The 21,671-nt window shown below is 37.3% G+C and overlaps 2 protein-coding genes and 1 pseudogene across 6 annotated transcripts in view; 1 reads left to right on the forward strand and 2 right to left on the reverse strand.

Moving 5' to 3' along the window:
- Positions 1 to 910: 910 nt before the first annotated feature.
- On the reverse strand, positions 911 to 4,343 carry LOC100474914 (annotated as a pseudogene).
- A 3,965-nt stretch (positions 4,344 to 8,308) lies between these two features.
- On the reverse strand, positions 8,309 to 12,139 carry JRKL (JRK like). The gene has a single exon (XM_002925708.4). The coding sequence runs from the start codon at positions 11,492 to 11,494 to the stop codon at positions 9,920 to 9,922; it is 1,575 nt and encodes a 524-aa protein (XP_002925754.1). The 5' UTR covers positions 11,495 to 12,139; the 3' UTR covers positions 8,309 to 9,919.
- Positions 12,140 to 12,214: 75 nt separating this feature from the next.
- Positions 12,215 to 21,671, forward strand: part of CCDC82 (coiled-coil domain containing 82) — a 33,411-nt gene continuing 23,954 nt past the window's right edge. For 3 of the 5 annotated variants that reach the window (XM_011232935.3, XM_034666132.1, XM_019806426.2), the window contains exons 1-3: positions 12,215 to 12,287; positions 17,138 to 17,886; positions 18,367 to 18,577. In XM_011232935.3, the coding sequence (XP_011231237.1) occupies positions 17,152 to 17,886; positions 18,367 to 18,577 (946 nt within the window). In that variant the 5' untranslated portion in view covers positions 12,215 to 12,287; positions 17,138 to 17,151. The other 2 variants (XM_019806425.2, XM_034666131.1) reach the window with 2 other exon arrangements.

The raw sequence follows: 21,671 nt of genomic DNA on the forward strand, positions 1-21,671 counted from the left end.
GTCAGACTCTTGATTTCGGCTCAGGTCATTGATCTCAGGGGCGTGAGATCAAGCCCCGTGGGTGAGCCCTGCTTCGAGCCCCTATCCAGGCTCTGTGCTCAGTGGGGAGTCTGCTTAAAATTCTCTACCTCTGCCCCTCCCCGCCTCTAAGATAAATAAATCTTTAAAAAAAAAGAGAGAGCAAGAGAGAGATGGAACACCAGATTTTAGGGTCAGGAAACAATTTTGTGTGACGCCATAATGATGGATACATGGTGTTATGCATTTGTCAAAACATTCTGAACAGTGCAACGCAAAGATTGAACCCTAATAAACTGTGGACCTTAGTTGGTAATAATGTATCATTATCGGTTCACTGATTATAACAAATGTGCCACCCTAAAGGGAGATGTTAATAATTGGATAAACTTCAAGGAGGGGGTGGCAGTAGAGAAAAAGGGTTTTTGAGAACTCTGTACATTCTGCATAATTTTTCTATAAACCTAAAAGTGCTCTAAAAATAAGATCTATTAATTAAAAAAAAAAGGTAACCATGTCACATTTTATACTTTTTTTTTATCATTATCTTTTTTATTCCCTTTCATCATTCAGGTTTGTTCTGAACATTAAAATAGGCATGAAGGGGAAAATAATCACATTTTTAAAACTCAGTCTGTCCAAAGTATATGATAATATATGAAACCAAGCCATACCTCTTAGGGGAAAAAAAAGCATTCAAAAATTATTTTGGTATTAAGATTAAAAGATTCAGACCAACTTCCAGGTAAGCCACGTGCAAAGTTTAAGGGCTAGTGTTTTCATTCCAGTGATTTCACAGAAATGAGAGAATGGTGTGTATGATTTGAAATATTCAAATTCTTGAAGGTTTCTGCACTAGCATTTAAATAAACACTAACAAGCTGGCATAGTTTCAGTGGCTTTCAACTTCCCGTTGGATTTCAGAAATGTAGGGATGATCTTTGCCCGAGCTTCTTCCATTATTACAATGGCCTTCGGGACTTTCTCTCTGGCAGCTTTTGCTCCCAGGCCCCTGTAGAGCCTTCCTAGTTTCCCAGACCACAGGGAGGCCACGCTGAGGGGATACAGGGAATGCTGCTTGAGGTAGGGTTTAATGGTTTTTCTGTCCATATCACAGGACTCCTTTCCAGTCTTGCATGTACAGACACCCATGACCTGGTACATCACGTGCAACATGTACACATTGCTGTCCTCAAACACAGAGCTCATCTTCTCCTGGATGAGCTCACAAATCTTCAGCAGCTCACTAAGGGATTTGTAGGGCTTGGCCCTCCAGAACTCCTCCATGACACTGCATACATATCTGACCATGGCATGGATAGTTTCTGCCTTTGGGGGAATCACTGAGCTTCTGGATTTCCACCTTGGCCTTATCCTTGTCTTTGGTGGTACACTCCTGGCACCAACAGGTGAAGAAGAGAGAATCTCTTAACCAGCCATTCTTGTCTTCTTGGATAAGGAGGTCAATGCAGCTGGTAAAAAACACCTTTCCTGGGCTGATATCCTGTACAGTTACTTCTGCTAGGGTCCCCTTGTAGGTCACAATGACACTGGGGCAACAGCTATGATTCATTAACGCGATCTCAGGAAATATTGCTGATCCCAAACGAGAAAGCTCTCCATCTTCCATTGAGAAGCCATTACAGTTACCCTGTGCAAAGAGGACCAACAAGCTATCACTGTCAGGGGTTGGAGGTGCTTGGAGTAAAAGTGATGAAGGGCAGCAACATCACTCAGAATCAAGTCCTTCTTCTCATTGTCTGATTTATCCAGATGTGATGCAAACTCCTTCACGGCTAACAATTTCTCTGAAGGAGTTTCTCTGGGTGGATTTTCTGGTTGTCCAGAATCCTTACAGTCTCGGAGAGATTCCAGTTTTCCCCAAAAACATTCCAGCCTGTGCCTGGGTCAATCTCCTGACACTCCACATTGCAGTAAAATGCCTACTTACATGTTCTACATCTGGACAATCCTTTTTCCTGGTGAAGCAGTACTCACAGTGGTTGCCCTTCTCCTTGACCATGAGCGTATAAGAATACGTCTGACAGGAGAAGAGCAAGTCCCCCACGTGGAAGCTTGCCCTCCCTGCTGCTTGCCTGGGCAGCTGAAGTGCTCCAGGCTGCCATGGTCTGCAGCCTTCATGCTGGGAGTGGGGTAGGACTGGTGGGGCTGGCGCTAAGGGGCACCTGGCACCTCCCTACTGGGAGCCGCAGCTCCCCACCAGAGCTGTTATTGGAGAAGTGTTACCCAGAGCTGTGCGGGGGCTGGGGGGAGGTGTGGAGGGCAAGCTATAATACTTTTTAATGGCTATTCAGAGTAGTTGTGTGAAATCAACTGGATTACTATTATAACATTGTTAAGTTTCAAAGGAAACCGCATAAAGTGCATAAGTCTAGATGGTCTAATCATCTAATAATATACTTACTACGTTTTAAGAGATTTTAACAAGACCCTTTCATTAACTATGGGGTCCAAGATCTCGTAGTGCGATGTGGAAAACACTAGTGAACATGATCTTAATATTGAAAATATAGTTATGACCTCAAATTCCTTGACAAGGGCTATCCCAATTAGCCTTATACATATACTTTTTAAAATCTTTGTCAAATAAATGATGGAATGAATGAATAAATGTATAAGTGGGTTGTAAAATACTCATGGCTTAGTCCTATTGATTTCTGTTTTTCATCTACAGCCAATAAATGTTATATTCCTTATTCCTCCTCTTGATTCCAATGAGCAAAAGATAATCATAAGCCTCAACTACAAATTCTTTAATGCACCTTGACTAAAAATTTTAATAGGAGTCAGAAGATATATATATCAGCATTTGAATTAGAAATTCCAATGGAAATCTATTATCATAGATGTTTTAAGAATATAAGTCTCACAACAGACCATTACATGTTGTTAATTAGATAAAAGAGAGGTTTGGTAACCATTTACATGAGTTGTCATAAAATACTAATCAATGCTTATTTGTGCCATCACAATTTGAGGTTGGCCTCTAGATCGGTTTCTTAAAAATGGCAAAAAAGAAATGTTGAATTTTTTTGACAATAAATCAAAAAATTGCTTTGTAAAATTGAGCTTAAAAATATGTTTTAGGGAATTATATTTGCTAGAAAACTTGTAGAAAACTATTATACACATAAATTGCAATCTATGTTGACATAGGGGGTTAATTTTATCTTAGTAATAGTTTATTATGATCTCAAATTAACTAAAGATTATGTAGATTTTCTTAAAATTAGAGAAATATCTAAATGTCATCCTAGTTGTAAGAATTAATTTTACAGATAAAAAGAACATGTTTACAAGTTTAAAATACAATTCAAAACTTTGATTTACCTAAATTGTTGGATATACTGATCTAGATGGAACAAAGGAAAATGGCCTTACTTGGAAATGTACAGTTGAGACTTATAAAACTTTAGTGATAGAAACCATATCTGGGACAAGTCTACTCAGGGATTATGTGGCACGGGAGAAGAGCAGGGCAGAGGAGCTACACAGAAAGCTATGAAATTCTTTCAATTTCAATAGGAAGAGGAAGAGGAGTCTATGAAGGAAAATCAGAAAGAACAGCCAGGTTAGTGTTGTTGAAACTTTATGAACTCCCTCTATAACTTCTTCCATCTTACTATATCCACTTCCTTTTCTCATATATTAACATTGCAAAACAATAACAAATGAGAATCAGTGTGCCAGGCATACAGATTCTCTTATCTACAAAGCTTCTATGGTGCATAGTTAATAACACCAAACAGAAAACAAGCACAATACACAGCTTTTTTGTATCATCTCTTACTACCTGCTTAACCTTAGGTAGGTTAGTAAGCCTCTCTATGCCTGTCTCCTCTTCAGTAAAAGAGATACTATGACATAAACTACCTGCTTCATATCACAATATTGTTGTGAAGAATAAGTGTATCCACGTAAATCATTTAGAAGGGTGATTTGCACATGGTAAATCCTCGGTGAATGACTTCCATTATTATTGTTATTGTAGCATAGTTAGTCATTTTAAATAGACAAGAAAGGGTCAATCTGTTGTCCTAAGTGCCAGAAACAACCACAACTCCCTATGCAGTTCAATAAAGATTATTGAAAGAGAAGCATATTATCTGTCTCATTATGCTTGTTGTCTAATTCTTTCTAGATTTCCCTTAATTTTTTTTAAAATTCTGTAATTGGATATATTTTGATGACAAAATGTGGTTCTTTGAAACTAGAGAAGTCAAAGAAAAAACTTATATTCCAAAACTCACCATACTTATTGTAAAAGCTAGATCCCTGAGGGTTAAAGATGGTGTCTGGTACATAGTAAGCACTGAGTAAATATTCATTGAATGTGTAAATGAAAGCTTCTGAAAGTATTTTTATTCCTGTTTGGTAATTTGATCAGTGCTCTCCCTACAACCCTTCAATGTGAGTGAATCATGGAACCTCAGAATTGAAAAGGGCATCTCATCCAACAACTGGTATCATGACTGAACCACTTTGCTAACAGCTTAGTGATCTGGCAGTCAATCAGAATTTTAGCTCTACTAGTGAGAGAAAACTATATACTTCTGGGGAATTCACTATATCAGGAGACAATTCTAACACCAAGTTAAGCCTTTTATTGAGCTACAAACTAGATCCTTGTTGTTAGTTGATCCATAGGGAAATAAAATAATTTGTTGTGTGTAACCATGGGCTAAAAGCAATATATAGCTGTCTCTTGCTAAATTCCTAGTACTTAGAGCAATTTCTGGCATATGTAAGTTTTCTGTAAATATTCACTATTATGTTGTTAACATACACTTCATTAATTACTGGTTGATATTAAACTATTCATAGCCTTTTCTACATCAGCTCCCACAAAACCATATTCTTCATTCTTCTCCATCCCACACATTTTGTGTTGACTAGAAATGTACAAAAGGACACCATGAAGAAGATCATTAAGAGTCTAGCAAATGCAAAATCACAGGAGAGGAGCAGCCTAGGTCCATGAGTCACTACTTAAAGAAGGGTCATGCTCCAACCAAATCCTTTATCATCACAAAACTGCTGAGAGAAAAACACTTATTGTAAACCTCTAAAATTCTGAGATGTGTTTCATCAGCTAGAGTTACCCAGATCAATAGAGAAATGGGTACCTTAAAGTGGGGTGTTGCTGTGACAAAAGTCTCAAGTGTGTGGCATTAAATCAATGATCAGGAAGCGGGCATCAAAGAAGTAACTACCAGAGGCTGTATAATTTGGGATAGTGGTAGAAACATTTTATAAATATTACCTTCAGTCACTTGGAAAGCAAACCAAGTACCTGGATCTTGTAGCTCTCCAGCAGTGGTTCTCAAGTGGGGATGACTTGGCCCCCTGGAGGACATTTGGCAATGACGGAAGACAAAACTGAAGTGAAAATTTCAGTTACTTTTCAAGACTGATTCAATTGTTATGACTCCATTCCTATCAGATTACGCCACTTTATGTGACTCCCATCAGAATTAATGAGTGTTTTCTTTGCATTCCGTCAGCATTGTAACACTCAATTCACTCCTTTTTCTACACGTCTGTGTTATAAATCTCTTGAAACCGATAGTCTTATCCATGTATCCCATACATTGCCTAAGATATGTCTTACACAGAGGAAGTATACAGTTAGTGCTTGCGGAGTACACATTTGTTGAATGTCTACTACTCTGCAAAGCATTGAACCTTGATCTCATAATCCAGTATTAAGAGCCATAGATCTTACAGACACTAGTTTTCACATTATTAGGTGTCCCCAGTGACCAGTACCCTTTGGGCATTCTTTCATACCCAACTTCTAATTGCATAGGACTAGTTACTATGTGAAGTTGCTGGTTGCCTAAAATGTGGAAAACAGAGTACATTTCTAAAAGAAACAGGTCTTTTAAGGAGGTTAGGGGTTGAAACATGACAAACTAAATTTTAGTACTTGAGTAGAAACAAGGATACCAAGAACAGAAACTACTATGGCTGTCTGTGGGAAGGAATGGTCAGAGGCAAAGGCTGTATGTACATCAGAAAAGGCTAACTAAGAAAGAGAACAGAGATAAGAAAATAGATAATTATCTGTTTTGCTATTTTAGACCAAGGAAGATAAGCTTAATTTGGCATTTGGTTTAAAAATTATTTCAACTCCTTAGCCCATCTAGGTAGCTCTGACATCAGAATGCTTACTGGAGAGTGTACTACAGAGGGGAAGAAAAGCAACAATTTAAATTTCCCTTCCAAACTTATACCCTCTTCTCAATTGAAGATACAAATTTGGACTTCTGAAGACAGTGACTGGAGGTAGATTTGAGGTCCTAAGCATGCAGGTAATGGAAATGGGTGAAGTCACATTTTTCCACCTTAATTTCAAGATCCCTAAGGACAAGAACCACTCTACCTCTTCTTTTTATGTTCCTAAACACACCTCCCCCAGTAGTCTTATGCATATAGTAAGGCCCAACCAATTTTTGATTCACTAAATTTGAACCTGGCAAAGAATTCCACTTCCCTCACCATTCACCCCCCAAAAGTCCAAATCTCATAAAAAGTAAGTTCCTAATTTCCTGTATCAATCCCTGCAGGTAAACCTACTCTCACAGAATTCTTGGCTACTAGGAGTATGGTTTTAAAGAAACATCGTAACGTACAGGTGGGTTTTCTGAGAACTGTTTTTCTATTGAGGCTCATCAATGAGAAAACCTGGCAAGACTGGTGAGAAAAGATTTTATATATTTATTTGAGAGAATGAGAGCAAGATCGAGAAAGAGCATGAGCTGGGGGAGGGGCAGAGGGAGAAGCAGGCTCTCCACTAAGCAGGAAGCCCGATGCGGGGCTCAATCCCAGGACCCCCGGGTCACAACCCCAGCCGAAGGCAGACGTTCAACCAACTGAGCCACCCAGGTGCCCCTGTGGGTAATTTCTTAATGGAGAAATTGAAAGCCAAACACAGCCTCTGGTGGGACGTTAAAGGAATAGGAATCGGGAACTAAGGATTTATGACCTTGGGGCAGATACAGTACCCAAATAGCTTCTGTCATCATCCACTAACCATTCCCAACTACTGATCAAATGCATTTAACTTGGCACTGACTTTTAAACATTCTGTAAGAAAGAAGAAAAGCAGAGCTTTCAGGGACCATCTATGACGAGCAGCACATACTAGAAAGCCTGGGACTACGATGCTGAAACACACATCATTACAAAACGAACCTCACTGCAGCCCACATGTTCCTTTTTTCTTCTCTAACCAACTCTTCTTGTATTTCAACCTGTCCTTCCTTCTCTTTACCGTATCATCTCCTTTGGACTTTTTCCCCCTTTGATCTATATGGATCTGAGTGTATACATACTCATGTGGTTTTGATAGTAGCAGTTTTCAGTATCTTTGGTCTAGCAAAATTTTCGTATTAGTACAATACTGTGCCAATTCCTCGAACCTCTTTGAGACTGTCTCATAAACTGAAGAGAAATATTTGTGTGAACTGTTTATTTTCCCAACGGTGGGTTTTAAAATTGTTTAAGTGAGAAAGGATCCTTACTGAGCATGGCTAATCAGAAATCAAAAGACAGATGATCCAAGTTTCAAATGCTATTAGATTGGGGATAAATGGAAATAAACAAATGCTATTAGATTGGGGATAAATGGAAGAGGAAGATTAAACTCATAAAAGAGTAAAAGAAAGGGCAGTTGCTGCCACAAGTGTACAGAGAAGTAAAGTCAGACATCTGTGACATGTTGAGGGGTGGGGGGCTGGTGGCAGGAAATACATTTGGAAGATTGGAAAAGGTTAAGAGGTTAGCCTAGGTTGGAAAATACAAGCATAGGCTTTTGGCATCAAATATCGGGTTTAAATTCTTACCTGTACCCAGGTGATCTTCAGCAATTAAGACTATGAGCTGAGCATCAGTATTTCTGCCATAATTTGAGGATTAGATAAGTATATTGCTTAGAACATAACATGGTATTCAGTAATTGGCAGCTTTTATACTTATGCTTAAAGATAAAAGGGTCCAAAACAGAACTATAACCTACCAGTGTTGGCAGCTTTTAGAAAGGAGCAAATAGCTATATATCTAAAAAACAAGAGCAGTCTCTCACAGTCTAGAGAAAGAGTCACAAGATTCACACTCAAGGCCACAAAACAGTGAACCTTTTACTAGATATCAATATTTAAAACCACACAGCTTAACAGTAAAGTTAATTTTACCACTAGGTGGCAATGATACAGCTGAATTTCACGGACAAGACTAATTTTAAAAATTGAGCAAATCCAGACAGAAATTCCAAGAAGAAGCTTTTATACATTTTCATATTAGAAAAATGAAAAATTATTTTATATACAATTGAATTTATAGCAGGATGTATAATTATGATTCAATATGTATGTTAATTTCTGAGGCTTTTTTCTCTGTGCACCGAGGCAATTCATGCAGTAATTTTTAAACAGTTCTCATCACAGAAGTCTTTTAAAAAAAATCTGGACATACATCATGAAGATAACAGAAATTAGGGAAAGCTAAAAGTTTCTCTGAAGTCTTAGAATTCTAAGAAAGGCACTATAAATATAAAATGCAAAATATTTCAATGAAAAAGTTAAACCTTTAAAAAAATGACTGATAGAGAACGTTTTTTAAGGGCCAAAACATGAAATAATATGGAGATTCACATTGCTTTTAAATTATAAATTAAATCAATATTCACATAGGTAAAGTCTTTTCAATGTCTTGAATAAACATATTAAATTTACTAAGCAAATTTATCAAAATTCTGACTTAAATGGATTCTAGAAGAAAGAATACCTTTTTACAAGTGTCAAAGGAGTAAATGATGAAATTCCTTGCAATCTGCCACTTTCCATAATTATTTCTGCTTTCTTCATAAAACAGGTCACAATCTATGGCTTGTTAAAAATAATAATAACTTTATTCTTTTCATTTTTTTCCTTTTCATATCAAATAAAAGGGGAAGGTATGATAAACTTTTTCAAACTATAGACATTTCCAAGTACACAGTAAAAAAAAAACCCATAATTTTAAATTCCCAAGATTCTTCCCCACATATAAGGTGGGAGTTCATAATACCACATGTAACGTTACAAAACCTGTACTATAATTATGAATAAATAATTATGCAATTCATAACATTAAGACCCAAATAAAACAAGCCTATTTATTCCCCTGGTATAAATAACCTAAAATTCCCCGAATTTTCAACTCACAGTTTTCTACAAATGAATAGATCATATCTTTTATACATCAGCTTTCAAATAGTTTTCTTACTAATTTAGTAATCACCTCCTATATATTTACTCCCAGAAAAATCTCCCCCTCTTGCCACCTAAACAAATGTTAACAGAAGTATGATTTCTACATTATTTTTATAATTCATAGATCAGTTTCCTCACTATTGGACTTCACTTTAAATTATTGCAGATCACCCTGAAATCTAAAATATAGCTATTTCTCATTCTGTCAGTGTATACAGATACACAAAACATAACCATTTAAGATGTTAACACAAGAAAAGATTACCGTGGCAGCCCTCATAAACAAAATAGATTTCAGAAAAGTGCTCAATCTGTTCACTGTTATCTGTAATTTTTTTAAAGAAAGTTTAGGGAATGCCACGATAATAGAAGGGATAACTGCAGCTCTACAAAAGTGAATATATGTGTATATGTAACTTGTATCTATACAGAATCAGCTTCCAATTATCTGTACAAAGAGAGATGATGAAAAACACATAATCCTGAAACCACTTCAGATACATTTTTGTATCTGCATTTCATAGGGCTGTGACTGAGAATTGAGAACACAAAGAAAATTAAGCCACACTGCAGAGTTTAAGAGTTACAAACACAATTACCAAAACAATGGTAACAATGAAATGCCATTATTGACTTGAGGTTGTCATCTTCTGTTTATTTCTGATGGTGGCTCGAAGTTTACGTATCACCAGTTTATCAGGCAGAATCATATCACCTTGTTGTTCTAGATAATCCAATAAATTTTCAGTCCATTGGAGAGCAGCTGCATGATTAATATGTTTCTCTGGAATCAGTTCTAGTTCCTCCTCCTCATTTTCACTAGATTCATCTGTCTGGCCTTGCGCTCTTCTGATAATTTCGCTGTCAGTTAACACTTCATAGCCTGGTTCAGTACTGTCCACTTCCAGCCATTTTTCGATGTTCTCAGTAGTCACATTTTCCAGTCCTTTGGTATGTTGTAAAATGGTGGCCACAGTAGAGACAGAAACATCTTCTTCATCAAAGTCCAAGCCTTCTTTCTCCTCTATGGTAGGAAGAATCTTTTTCCATGCTCTGCTAATGGTAACTGGCTTTACTAAATTCCAAGCCATTGCTATTTCATAAAGTGCATCTAGCAGAGTCAGCTTCTTCCAGAATGATTTCAGGTCATTACCTTCCTCCAAGTTGTTCTGAAGAAGACCCGCACGATAGTTTCTCTTCATTGTCGCTATGACTCCCTGATCCGAGGGCTGGATCAGTGAAGCCACATTAGGTGGTAAATATTTAGCAAATATTTGGCCATCATCTGACCTGAGGACGTTTTCATTTGGATGTGTTGGTGAATTATCCAACAGAAGCACAGCCTTTTCCTGCAGGCCTTTAGATCTTAAGTATTCTCGAACCTGTGGCACAAAGATCTTATCAAACCACTGTCGGAAAATGGAAAGATCCATCCATGCACCTTTTTGGCTGAAATAAGAGACTGGCAGGTTTGAGGTGTCAGTTGACTTGAAGGAGCGAGGTTTCTTTGCTTTCCCCACAACACAAAGTTTCAGTTTGTGTAAACCGGTTGCATTGGCACAACACATGATAGTGACTCTTTCTTCAATTGACTTGTGTCCAGAGACAGTGCATTTACCCTTGATCACAGAAGTCCTGGAAGGCAGGCATTTCCAAAAGAGTCCAGTTTCATCTGCATTGTAGATCTGTTCCGGCTGTAAATTCTCTCGTTCAATAAAGTCTCGAAAGTTGTTACAAAAATCTTCCACAGCAGTCTCATCTCCATTTAATCTTTCATTTCTAATGTTAATCTCTCTAATGCTGTGCCGCTGCTTAAAACGAGTTAACCAACCAGCAGAGGGGTTAAAATCACCATCCATTCCCAAAGCGTAAAAGAAGAACTCTGCCCTTTTTGCACAAATCGGTCCAGATATGGGATTCCCTTTTGCCCTTTGCTGGTTGAACCATTCTAGCATTGCTTTGTCCAGTTCCTCATACATGGATGGTTTCATAGATTTCCTCTTGGCCAGAAGACTTGTGGAATCAGAACTGCTTGCATAAGTTATAATCTTTTCCTTATTTTTTCTTATATCCCGAACTGTTGTCTCACCAATTCCATAAATCACTGCCAGTTGTTTGGAAGAACCTCCGTCTTCAAGTTTTTTTATTATATCAAGCTTATCTTTAATAGTTAACACCACCCGCTTCCGTTTCCCTGACATGCTGAGGCTCTGGGACTCAGGGCTTCACCCCACACTCACTCTGAAGCAACCTACAGAATCCTTCCTTCTTCCACACAGACTCACTTTAACAGTTCTACACCCTCAGTCTTGCAACCTTACCAGGAACCAGGTGGCCCTGACCCCGTCCCCGGATTTGCTTGGCCAGCAAAGAGACAGAAGAGGAAGATGAGAGAGGAGGAAGTTTGAGGAACAGGCCTTTAACTTAGATGGGCAGTAGAGGAGGCCCCAAGCCACCGCGGATAATCCGGATTACAAACATTTGTTTTATTCCCCCAGTGGCCGCGTTAAAGACTATAACCCCATCGTGATCACAAACCTCCCTCACGCCCCGATCCAAGGTAAACGCCCGTCACTAGCCCCTGCCACACCCCAAAGTTACAGCAGAGAGCGGAAGAACCAGGGAGTCGGGGACTAGCCCCCTTCCACAAGGGAACGGTTACGTTTGATTTCTTCCCCAGAAGCCAACCCCTTCCACTGCAAGCCACACTTCCCCGTGCTGGGCTTAGCCTGGACAGTCCTCCCGGCCCCTCACAGCCCGCCGGGCCCCTCTCCCCACCTCAGTTGGAACCAGGACCCGTACCGCTCCCTGACTAACGCGCGGCGACCGCTCCTCCCCCAGCACACGCTCCCGGAAGATGCCCCCTCCCGCTGCCGGCCCCGCCCATTGCTCCTCCCAGAGGCGGGACTTCCCCTAGTCCCCGGAAGGAGGAGGAGCGCCGCCAGTCTGGAGTGGGTACCTGGGGCGGAGGCAAAGGCGGAGGAGCTTTGAAAGGTGAGGGCGCGGGGCGGTGCGGGGGCAGCTCGGGGCGGGGACTTGCTCTAGCTCTGGCTGCTAATGGTTTATTAACGGAGCGGGGGAAGCCGCGCCTCCGGGCAGGCGGGGGGGAAAAAATTCCCACGGGCACTCTCAACGAACGACTCAACGTCGTTCTCCACTCGCCTGCCGCGGGGGCTGAGCTGCAGTGGGCGGGGTGCCAGTTTCCTCCGCCGTGGGGAAGTGGGCAGGACTGTTGAGGGGAGCTCGAGTGGGGATTCGCGGGTTTCTGGCCTTTCCAGACCCTTGGTGGTTTTCTGGGTGTGGAGCTCCTCTGGGGCCTGGGGGTTTGTGTCGTCTCTCGAACGTCATCGTGAAGCTCTGTCTAAGGGTTCGGTTTCCTAGCTACCGTGCCCCCTCTCCGGAGGCATAGGAGCGGACTGGCGAGCTTGCTGCGCTGGGTACCTGCGTCCCGCCAAAGAGCCAGGTTTGTAATCAGGAAAATGACTCTGGTGTTAATTTCGTAGAGCATCCTTCCTCTGCCACTCAACCCTGCTAGATTTAGAGAACCACCTTCTGTGTTAAAGATTTTAATGAATACTGTAGTTGTCCCGGATGCGAAGCTGGCAGGATGCACTCTATGCGAAATTGTGAAGCATTGGTTCTTGATTCTAAGTGGGGCAAATTGGCTTTCCTCTATATGTTATCTTTCCATTTCTTATTTCTGTCATGTTCTTCTGCCCTGTTTACCGGCAATGGAAGAACTGTGATAAATTTATTCACAACAATGTGAAGAGAACTTAATCAGAATCATACACTGTAGCCCTTAAATCATGTATTATGCCGGCTTGTTTTGGTGTCCGTAGTGATTTCATCAGAGTGTGAGCTCCTTGGGAGCAGACACCGTGTTGTTGATTTCTTCTAGTAACTCCGCAGCTCTGAGCATGTGCTGGCACATAGTGTGTACATTCAGTAACCATTTCTTTGATCAATAAAGGTTTCCTCTCCAAACTGTCATATGAAAGGAAACATCAGGGAGGGGTGTTGTTTTACAAATAGGAATGCCCCCCTTCTGGTGGAATTTCAGGTAATGGCCGGGGTTCCACTGTCCTTCAAACTTTAAAAATGTAAACTGCCACCTGACAGGGCAACTGATTCCTAGAATGAATCTTTTCTTTAGGATGAGTTAACCTCAAAGTCTAGACTAAAGGATATTTGTTCTGATGAGAAATTCAAGTAGCATCATCAAAGTACCTTTTAGTTGTAGAGCTACTGTGGGTGAGAGAGCAATATGGATTCTTACCTTTAACTTAAGTTCTTTGGCAGACAGCATAGCTATGGTATGTGCCTTGTAAGTGATATTTACTATGAAGCACAAAGTTGTGATAGTATTGATCGTCTTCATTTATTTAAAGCTTTCTGTTTGGAGTCTCTTTGTTTTTCTCGTTGCCTAAAGGTAAGGTATCATTAAAGAATCTTGATTAAATTCTCATTTCAAGAAATTGAGTGTATACTCAGCATATAAAGAAATTACATCCATTGCATGGATTCTTTTTTGAATTCCAAAGACCAAGAGATGGCTTATTCATCAGACTACCTTCACCTTCTCATTTCTCTCCTCAGATTCAGTTCACTCACCTTTTCCCTCTGTCATCATTCTTCCCTGCCCAGATAACATAGTAAAAGTATTCACAATTTTAAAAGAGGAGCCAACCATATTTAAATTATCTTCTTTTTCAATGACAGAATTTTTGATCCTATTGATAAAATTGCAGTTTTGAAATATGAAGAGAGAACTGGAAATTTGGCAGTTGGACAAATGAAACTTGATTTATTTAAACAAAATTTGCTTCTTCAAATATTCAATACTGCAGTTTTCCCAAATAACTTTTTTTTTCTCTCATCAGAGACTGCCTTTTTTGAAATTTTTACTTTTGGACTCGATGGGGAATCCTTAAATTTTGTAATCAGTGTTATCAATAAGATGGTAGAGGGAAGTCTCAAATTTTCATCTCTTTTGAACATTCTTTTCTTGCCTATTGGATGGATGATATCCAGAAGTGTCGGCCTAACTCATGTGCACTAAAATTCTGTTACATAATTTTTTAAAAAGCATGTTTGTAAACTCTAAACTATTTTGATGATTTTATGAAACTAAAATTTAGCATGAATGATAGATAAAATAATAACTTTTTAAAGGCATGCTTTTTACTGCCTTGTATAAATATAATATTGGCAGCAGTCATTGTGTAGGACTGGATGGGGAATCAGGAGAACTGGTTTCTAATCCCTGCTCTGTCACTAACAAGCTGTGTGATCTTCGGTAAGTCATTTAAACTCTATGTCCTTGGCTTTGATATTTATGAGTGAAGGTAGACAGTATCTTCCTTTTAGAATCATTGTCAGGGTTTAAAAAGAGTTATGACAATGCAGTAAAACATTTCATACCTATAGGATTTTTAATAGCTAAACCATGTGCAGTGATAGTTATTTTTATAGTGTCACATTCTTACTCCTTCTACCATTGTCATAGGAGTCACCTATTGATAGAATAAATGTCTTTTGACATGGTATAGCTTTGTGAGATAGTCATCTAGTGTACATGAAACTGCTTTTGAGTACTAAGAAAGTCATCTTTCATTTAATGTTCCTAATGTTCACACTTGCTTTAGTGTATCTACTGAAGCTGTATTTGTCATTTGTTCTCATATATGTTTTTTCATTATTTCTCCTAATTCAGACAGATTTATTAGAAAGACATTACTGTGTAATGCACACCCACAGTTTGTGCAAATTTAACTATGTACTCAAAAAATACTTATTTGTACTATATGGCTTCACGATATAAACTGCCTAGTTTATCTGGTGCTTAATTTTTAAAAAATTAAAAAAAAAAAAAACCAACAGTAATCTCTTTAAAACCTGGAGAAGAAACTGGGTGGACCTACTGTGAAGCAGTATGATACATAAAAAACATACTTTACAGAGTAATACAGAGATTTTTTTAAAGGTAATTTTGACCACAATTCTCATATTTGCTGACTTTAATATAAGCCTTCTGTAATATGCAACCCAAGGGTAATCTCAAGTAACAGAGTATTTTATCTGTTGACTAGGATTTGTTAGATTGCTGTTACAATGCTCAGTGTATCTCCTGGCAGTTACTGTCATAAGGTCACACTAAAGCCTATACTATGAAGAAAATGTCTGGTGTATAATCTCAGCAACTGTTATTCTGATTTTATATGAGGTGTTACCATTGTAGAAACTGTCACATTGCTTTTAAACATAACAGAATTTGTAGAATCAAATGAGTGGTATTTCCCCCACTCCCACCCACCCAAAAAAGGAATCGTCTTGGAAAGTTATAAACTTGATTCAGTGATACTGCCATTGCTCAAAAAATTTTGGTGCTCTATTTTTGGATTCCCTTCAAAGTTATAGCACATATAAAAAATATCTGTAGGTAATTAATGTTCATCTTTTGAAATTGGATTTCATTTCTGGAAGCTGATAACAGTCCCCAGACTAAGAAAAGTAAAAAAAAAAAAAAAAAAAAAAAAAAAGGTATTTAAGCCATTCTTTGGGATAAAAAAAGTGGAGTGGGGTTATTTTCATATTTTTATATATTTTTTGATACTATGTTTTATAGAAAATCTCCAAGAATATTCTGTGCCATAATGCAAATATTGGAATAATTAGCTTCATAAGGTGATTTCTTTGAAGGAGATAGCACTCAATAAAATATATAAGTTCTTATACATATATTATGAGGTCAGTCTCAGTACATTGTGATCATATGTCTATATTCCTTAGCAACTACAGAAGTACATATACGTTACTGTTCTAGCTATCTTACTTGTCTCTGTTTCTTTATTATGTACTTGTGATAATTTTAATGGAGGTCAGCCTTTTGTGAATCAGAAACTTATAGTATTTGTTTTCTTTCCCAATATCATGCTCTGTTTCACCATGAAACTTTTATTTTTTCACCCAGTTTTGGATTGTTAGTAAGTTTTCTATTGGAGTATATCTTGAAGTGGTTTAAAGCCACTGCCATTTTACTACAGTATTTAGAAGCTACAATCTTAGTGGATAGGTGATCTCTTAATTTTGCAATGCTGTCTTCTGTCAACTACTACTTTATAACTTTCTTCATATAAATTGATTGATCCTTTATGTTATAATTCATACCATTTCTCTGTTCAGAATCCTTTGCCTAAGGATGAATGATTCTGGTAATCCCACCCTATTTTTCTATACTTGTCTCTTTTTTCCCAGCATAAAGCCTTTCTTCACACCTTTTTGGTCATACTTACTTAACATAACATGTTCTCTCTCAGTGCCAAAGTTTTGACCTTACTATTTTTACCTGCCTGAAATCCTTTTTTCTGTCATTCTTTTGTTGCAATATAGCCAGTACTTTAGAAGTCTATCAGATCATATCTGTTCAATAAAATCTTCACTGAAGCACTTGCTATTCTGTTCTTCCTGCATCTTTATAATTTTATTGCAGTTATTTTTATCTCTCATTTGTACTAAATGAATACCTTGCATTTTTCTTAATATATGTTTGTATGTTCTACCCATGGATAATAATCTTCTGGAGAACAGGACCATTATTTTTCTATGTATCCCTTTCAGCACAAAATATACCATAATTCTGAATAAATGTTCATGCAATTATTTCATAGATGTTCAATAAATTATTTGTTGAATAGCTATTCTACCATCTTCACTCATATTTTATATGATTTTTACCTTTGTGAACCATTTTATAACGCAAATAAATATAGTTTGTACCATAAATGCATTCACTGTTGTAATCTGGTTATCATTATTATGTTCCTAATAACTTTATTTTGTAGAAGCTTAAGTGAAAATGGTACATGTTAGAAGACACGAAACAAGGAAAAATTCTAAAACTCAAGAGCATGAGCAGAAATCTCGAGTTGATTGGAAGCGGACTAAAAGAAGTAGTATCTCACAGTTATTTGACAGTGATGAAGAGCTTGACAGTGACAAAGAGCTTGACAGTGATGAAGAGTTTGATAGCGAGGAGCTTGACAGTGATGAAGAGCTTGACAGTGACGAAGAGCTTAATGGTAACAAGGGGTTTGATAGTGATAAAAAGCCAGAAAATGAAAGAGAACTTAGATTAATTAAAGTTGAAAGTGAAGGTAGTAACTGTGAGCATCTCACGAACACTGGCAACAGTTCAGCGTATGAAGAAGAAAAGAACAAAAACAAACATAGAAGTATTGACCTACCAGATCATGAAAAGCATTCAAGTCAAGAGGATGATGATCTCAACACACACACAGGACAAATCATAGAAGAGGACTTAGAAGAAGAACACATCAAGCGAGGGAAGAGAAAAAGGATCTCCTCTGTTATGTATGACAGTGATGAGAGTGACGATAGTGATATCCTAGTTAGAAAAGTAGGTGTTAAACGTCCACGTAGAGTGGTTGAAGATGAATGTTCTTCAGTGGAGATGGAGCAAAAAAACCCCGAAAAAACTTTAGCTGCAAGAAAGCGAGAACAACTCCAGAAACTGAAAGAACTCTCAAAACAAAGATCTCGTCAGAGACGCAATAGTAGTAGAGATTTTGAGGTGTGTTTTATTTTATTGGTTTTGTTACTGTTTTTAAATTTTTCCTTAAAGTATTTAATTTTCATAAAAATCAAAGTGTTGAGTCTGTTCTGTTTCTCAATTCTTGAATTTATTTTTCAATCAAGTATCCTTGAACATGTTTGATTGCACGGTTGTATCTAATATACTGTTTTATCATGAGCTTCAGTTTATCACTTTTAAAATTGAAAGACTGTTTAATACGGTCTTTCTTCTTTTTAACTTCTACTTATAATCTTAATGTCCACTTTACACATTTTATATCAGTTACCAAGGAATATTATCTTCTTCCTAATTCCAAAAGTTCAACATTTAACATGACAAGACTTTTTTTGACCTTACAATATGAAGCTAATTTCCATGGATCATTGTTTTGGTTTCAGATTTAATCTTTTACTTTCATATCCATACTGAAAATTTAAAGGTACAAATTTACTGAAGTATATGTTTTAATTTAATTAGGACTCTGAAAAGGAATCCTGCCCAAGCAGTGATGAAAATGATGATGATGAGGATGAGGATGAGGATGATTATGAATATGATGAAGATGGAAATGATTATATTATTGATGACTTTGTAGTTCAAGATGAGGAGGGTGATGAAGAGAATAAAAGCCAGCAAGGAGAAAAATTGACTACATCACAACTGAAATTAGTAAAACAGAATTCTCTTTGTAAGTTAATATCAAGAAAATGTTTTATGACTTGCTCTGATGATGATGATATTATATCAAGTATCGAATCAGCCTTTTACTATCAATTTCTGAGTCATTGATTAGGAACTGTGGTTTTATTTTTAGCTAATTTTGTCATTCTGATAATAGTCTATTCTAGTAGTTTCAGGAACCCTTTATATGGAAAAATTATTGAGGACCCCGAAGAGCTTTTGTTTTTGTGGGTTATATCTATCAACATTTACCATTGTAGAAATACAAAACAGAAACATTTAAAATATATTTATTAATTAACAGACTTTAACATTAATAAGCTTGTTACATGGTAATATAAATAACATTTTTTATTAAAAATAACTATTTAAAAGAGAAGAATGGCATTGTTTTACATTTTAAAATAATTGTATTTAATATATAGCTTAATAGGAGGCAGCTGGGTTCTTATACCTGCTTTTGGTTTCAGTGTATTTTGATGTTTTGGTTGAAGTAGATGAGAACAATTTTGCTTCACACAGATAGTTAGCTGGAAAAGGGAGAAAGATTTTAAAAGTATTTTCAAAATAGTGTGGATATTCTTATTTGTCACTACACCACAATTCAACAAGTGATTGTTTCTTAAAGTCAGTTGCAATATGGAATCTGAAACCATAAAAATGAGTTTTTAGTACTTACTTACATTGCATTCCATTAATCTGTCTTGCAGTTTGAATGGATCTTTTACCTATACATGACTTTGTAATATCATGCATTAGTCATTTGGAAAGTATTGGTTCACTGGGTTATGTAGATTCACCAAATGTTCACACATTTCTTTATATAATATTTTCAAAGTCACATTTGTTAATATTACCACCAATCTCATCAAAATTTTCTTAGGTATGGGGAAGCTGTCAAGTTCACAGCAGCAGATACAAGTTTTCTAAAATTATAATTTCTACTTGAAGATCTGTTTTTTTTTTAATCTTTGGCAACAAATACTGTGAGTTCTTGAAATCACAGGTTCCCTTTGTTCTTTTTTGAGAAAATTGATAAATGTCTGAATGTCCATGGTTTGTCAGTTGTTCACTCCTTCTTTCCTCCCTCCCTCCCCCTTCCGCCTTCCCTTCCCCCTTCCCTCCCCTTCCTCTCCCCTCCACTTCCCCTCCCCTTCCCTTTCTCTTCCACTCCCCCTCCCTTTTCCCCTTCCCTTCCCTTCCCTTCCCTTCCCTTCCATCCTTTCTTCCTTTCTTTTTCTTTTTCTTTTTCTTTAAGTAAGTAAGTAAACTCTGCACCCAGCGTGGGGATTGAACTCACAACCCTGAGATCATGAGTCACATGCTTGTGGTGCCTGGGTGGTGCAGTCGGTCAGGCATCCGAGTCTTGGTTTCTCAGCTCAAGTAGTTATTTCAGGGTCCTGAGATGGAGCCCTACATTGGGCTCCACCCTCAGCACAGAGTCTGCTTCAGATTCTCTCTCCCTCCTGTTCCTGCTTTCTCTCTCTTTAAAATAAATAAATTTAAAAAAAAAAAGTTGCATGCTTTACTGACTGAGCCAGCCAGGTGACCCTGTCAGTTTTTCTTTCAAGTAAACATGGTGTTTCATGATAAATGACGCTTTTTCAGCTGCCAACTCAGTTTTTCCTCAAAGTATGATTGATCATAGTATGATGCAGCATAGGTGCTTTATGCATACTTCCCATTTCATCCTATTGAATACTAAAAGGATGTATGTTCAAGATTTAATAAAATTAATAGTTTTTACTACTTCATCAAGGACATTCTTTAGTGAAAGTAGCTTTTTACTGAGTGTATAGCAATGATGACTACAGTGATTACTAGTGGTTTGGTGCTACTGCTGTGATTCATGTTAGGGAGCCAGCTGCCTTACCCATAGTTACCTTTTGTACCATTATTGAAAATGTCAACATGGTAAAAACAGCATGATTAGCTTAGTATTATTATTTTGACCTCCTAGATCCCCTTGAATGAAGTTGGGGACTTATAGGTGTCTACAGACCACACTTTGAGACCCTGACAATTCAAGGTATCTTAAAATATGTATTATTTTTCTAATCCCTATAATTGTGCATAATTCGAAGACTGTTTTTATGTTTTACAACTCTGGTAGAAACAGGCTGTTGAGTGAATATGTTTTTTATTTTTTTCTTCAAGAGTGGATTCTTTCCAGTTTTTTTAAATGGTCATATTTACTAAAATTATATGTAACATGGTTCAATATCAATCTCATGATTTATGATAAAATAGTAGATTGAGGTATGAATTAAATTTCAAGAAATTTATCAGTTATAGAGATGCCAGTGATAAGCATCTATATTTCAAAAGTCAATGACTACTTTCCTTACATCAGTAGTCACTTGTTTGCCTACCACCTGGACACTGAAATTTTAGGGAAACTCAATTAGGACATATCCCATCATTCTGAATTATAATATCTAGAATGTGATAGAACATTTTCTCAGTGATACCTACTCATGCCTACTCCTGCTAATTAATGAAAGTTAAAGTTCATCATTGCTTCTCTCTCCTATATGTCTATGCTTACTTTTATTTTTTTAAGGGACAATTTTAGATTTACTGAAGAGTAGAAAGTACAGAGAGTTCCTACATAACCCCTCTCACACACAGTTTCCCTATAATTAACATTTTGCATTAGTTTGGTACATATGGTAAAATTGATGAGCCAATATTGATACAGTATTATTAACTATAGTTCATATTTTATCTCAGGGGTCACTCTTTGTGTTGTACATTCTGTGGGTTTTGACAAATACATAATGATGCAACAGGCATCCATCGTTACAATATCATACAAAATAGTTTCACTGTCCTCAAAATCTCCTGTGCTCTACCTATTCATTTCTCCCATCCTCCACTGAACTCCTGGCAACCACTGATCTTTTTAATGTCTCCACAGTTTGCCTTTGCTAGAATATTTTATAGTTGGAATTACACAGCATGTAGCCCTTTCAGACTGAATTTTTTCACTTAATAATATGCATTTAAGTTTCCTCCATGTTTTAATGTGGTATGATAGATTATTTCTCTTTATCACTGAATAATATTTCATTGTATAGATGTACCACAATTTGTTTATT

This window comes from Ailuropoda melanoleuca, chromosome 8 (genome assembly GCF_002007445.2).
Source record: "Ailuropoda melanoleuca isolate Jingjing chromosome 8, ASM200744v2, whole genome shotgun sequence".
Taxonomy (NCBI): domain Eukaryota; kingdom Metazoa; phylum Chordata; class Mammalia; order Carnivora; family Ursidae; genus Ailuropoda; species Ailuropoda melanoleuca.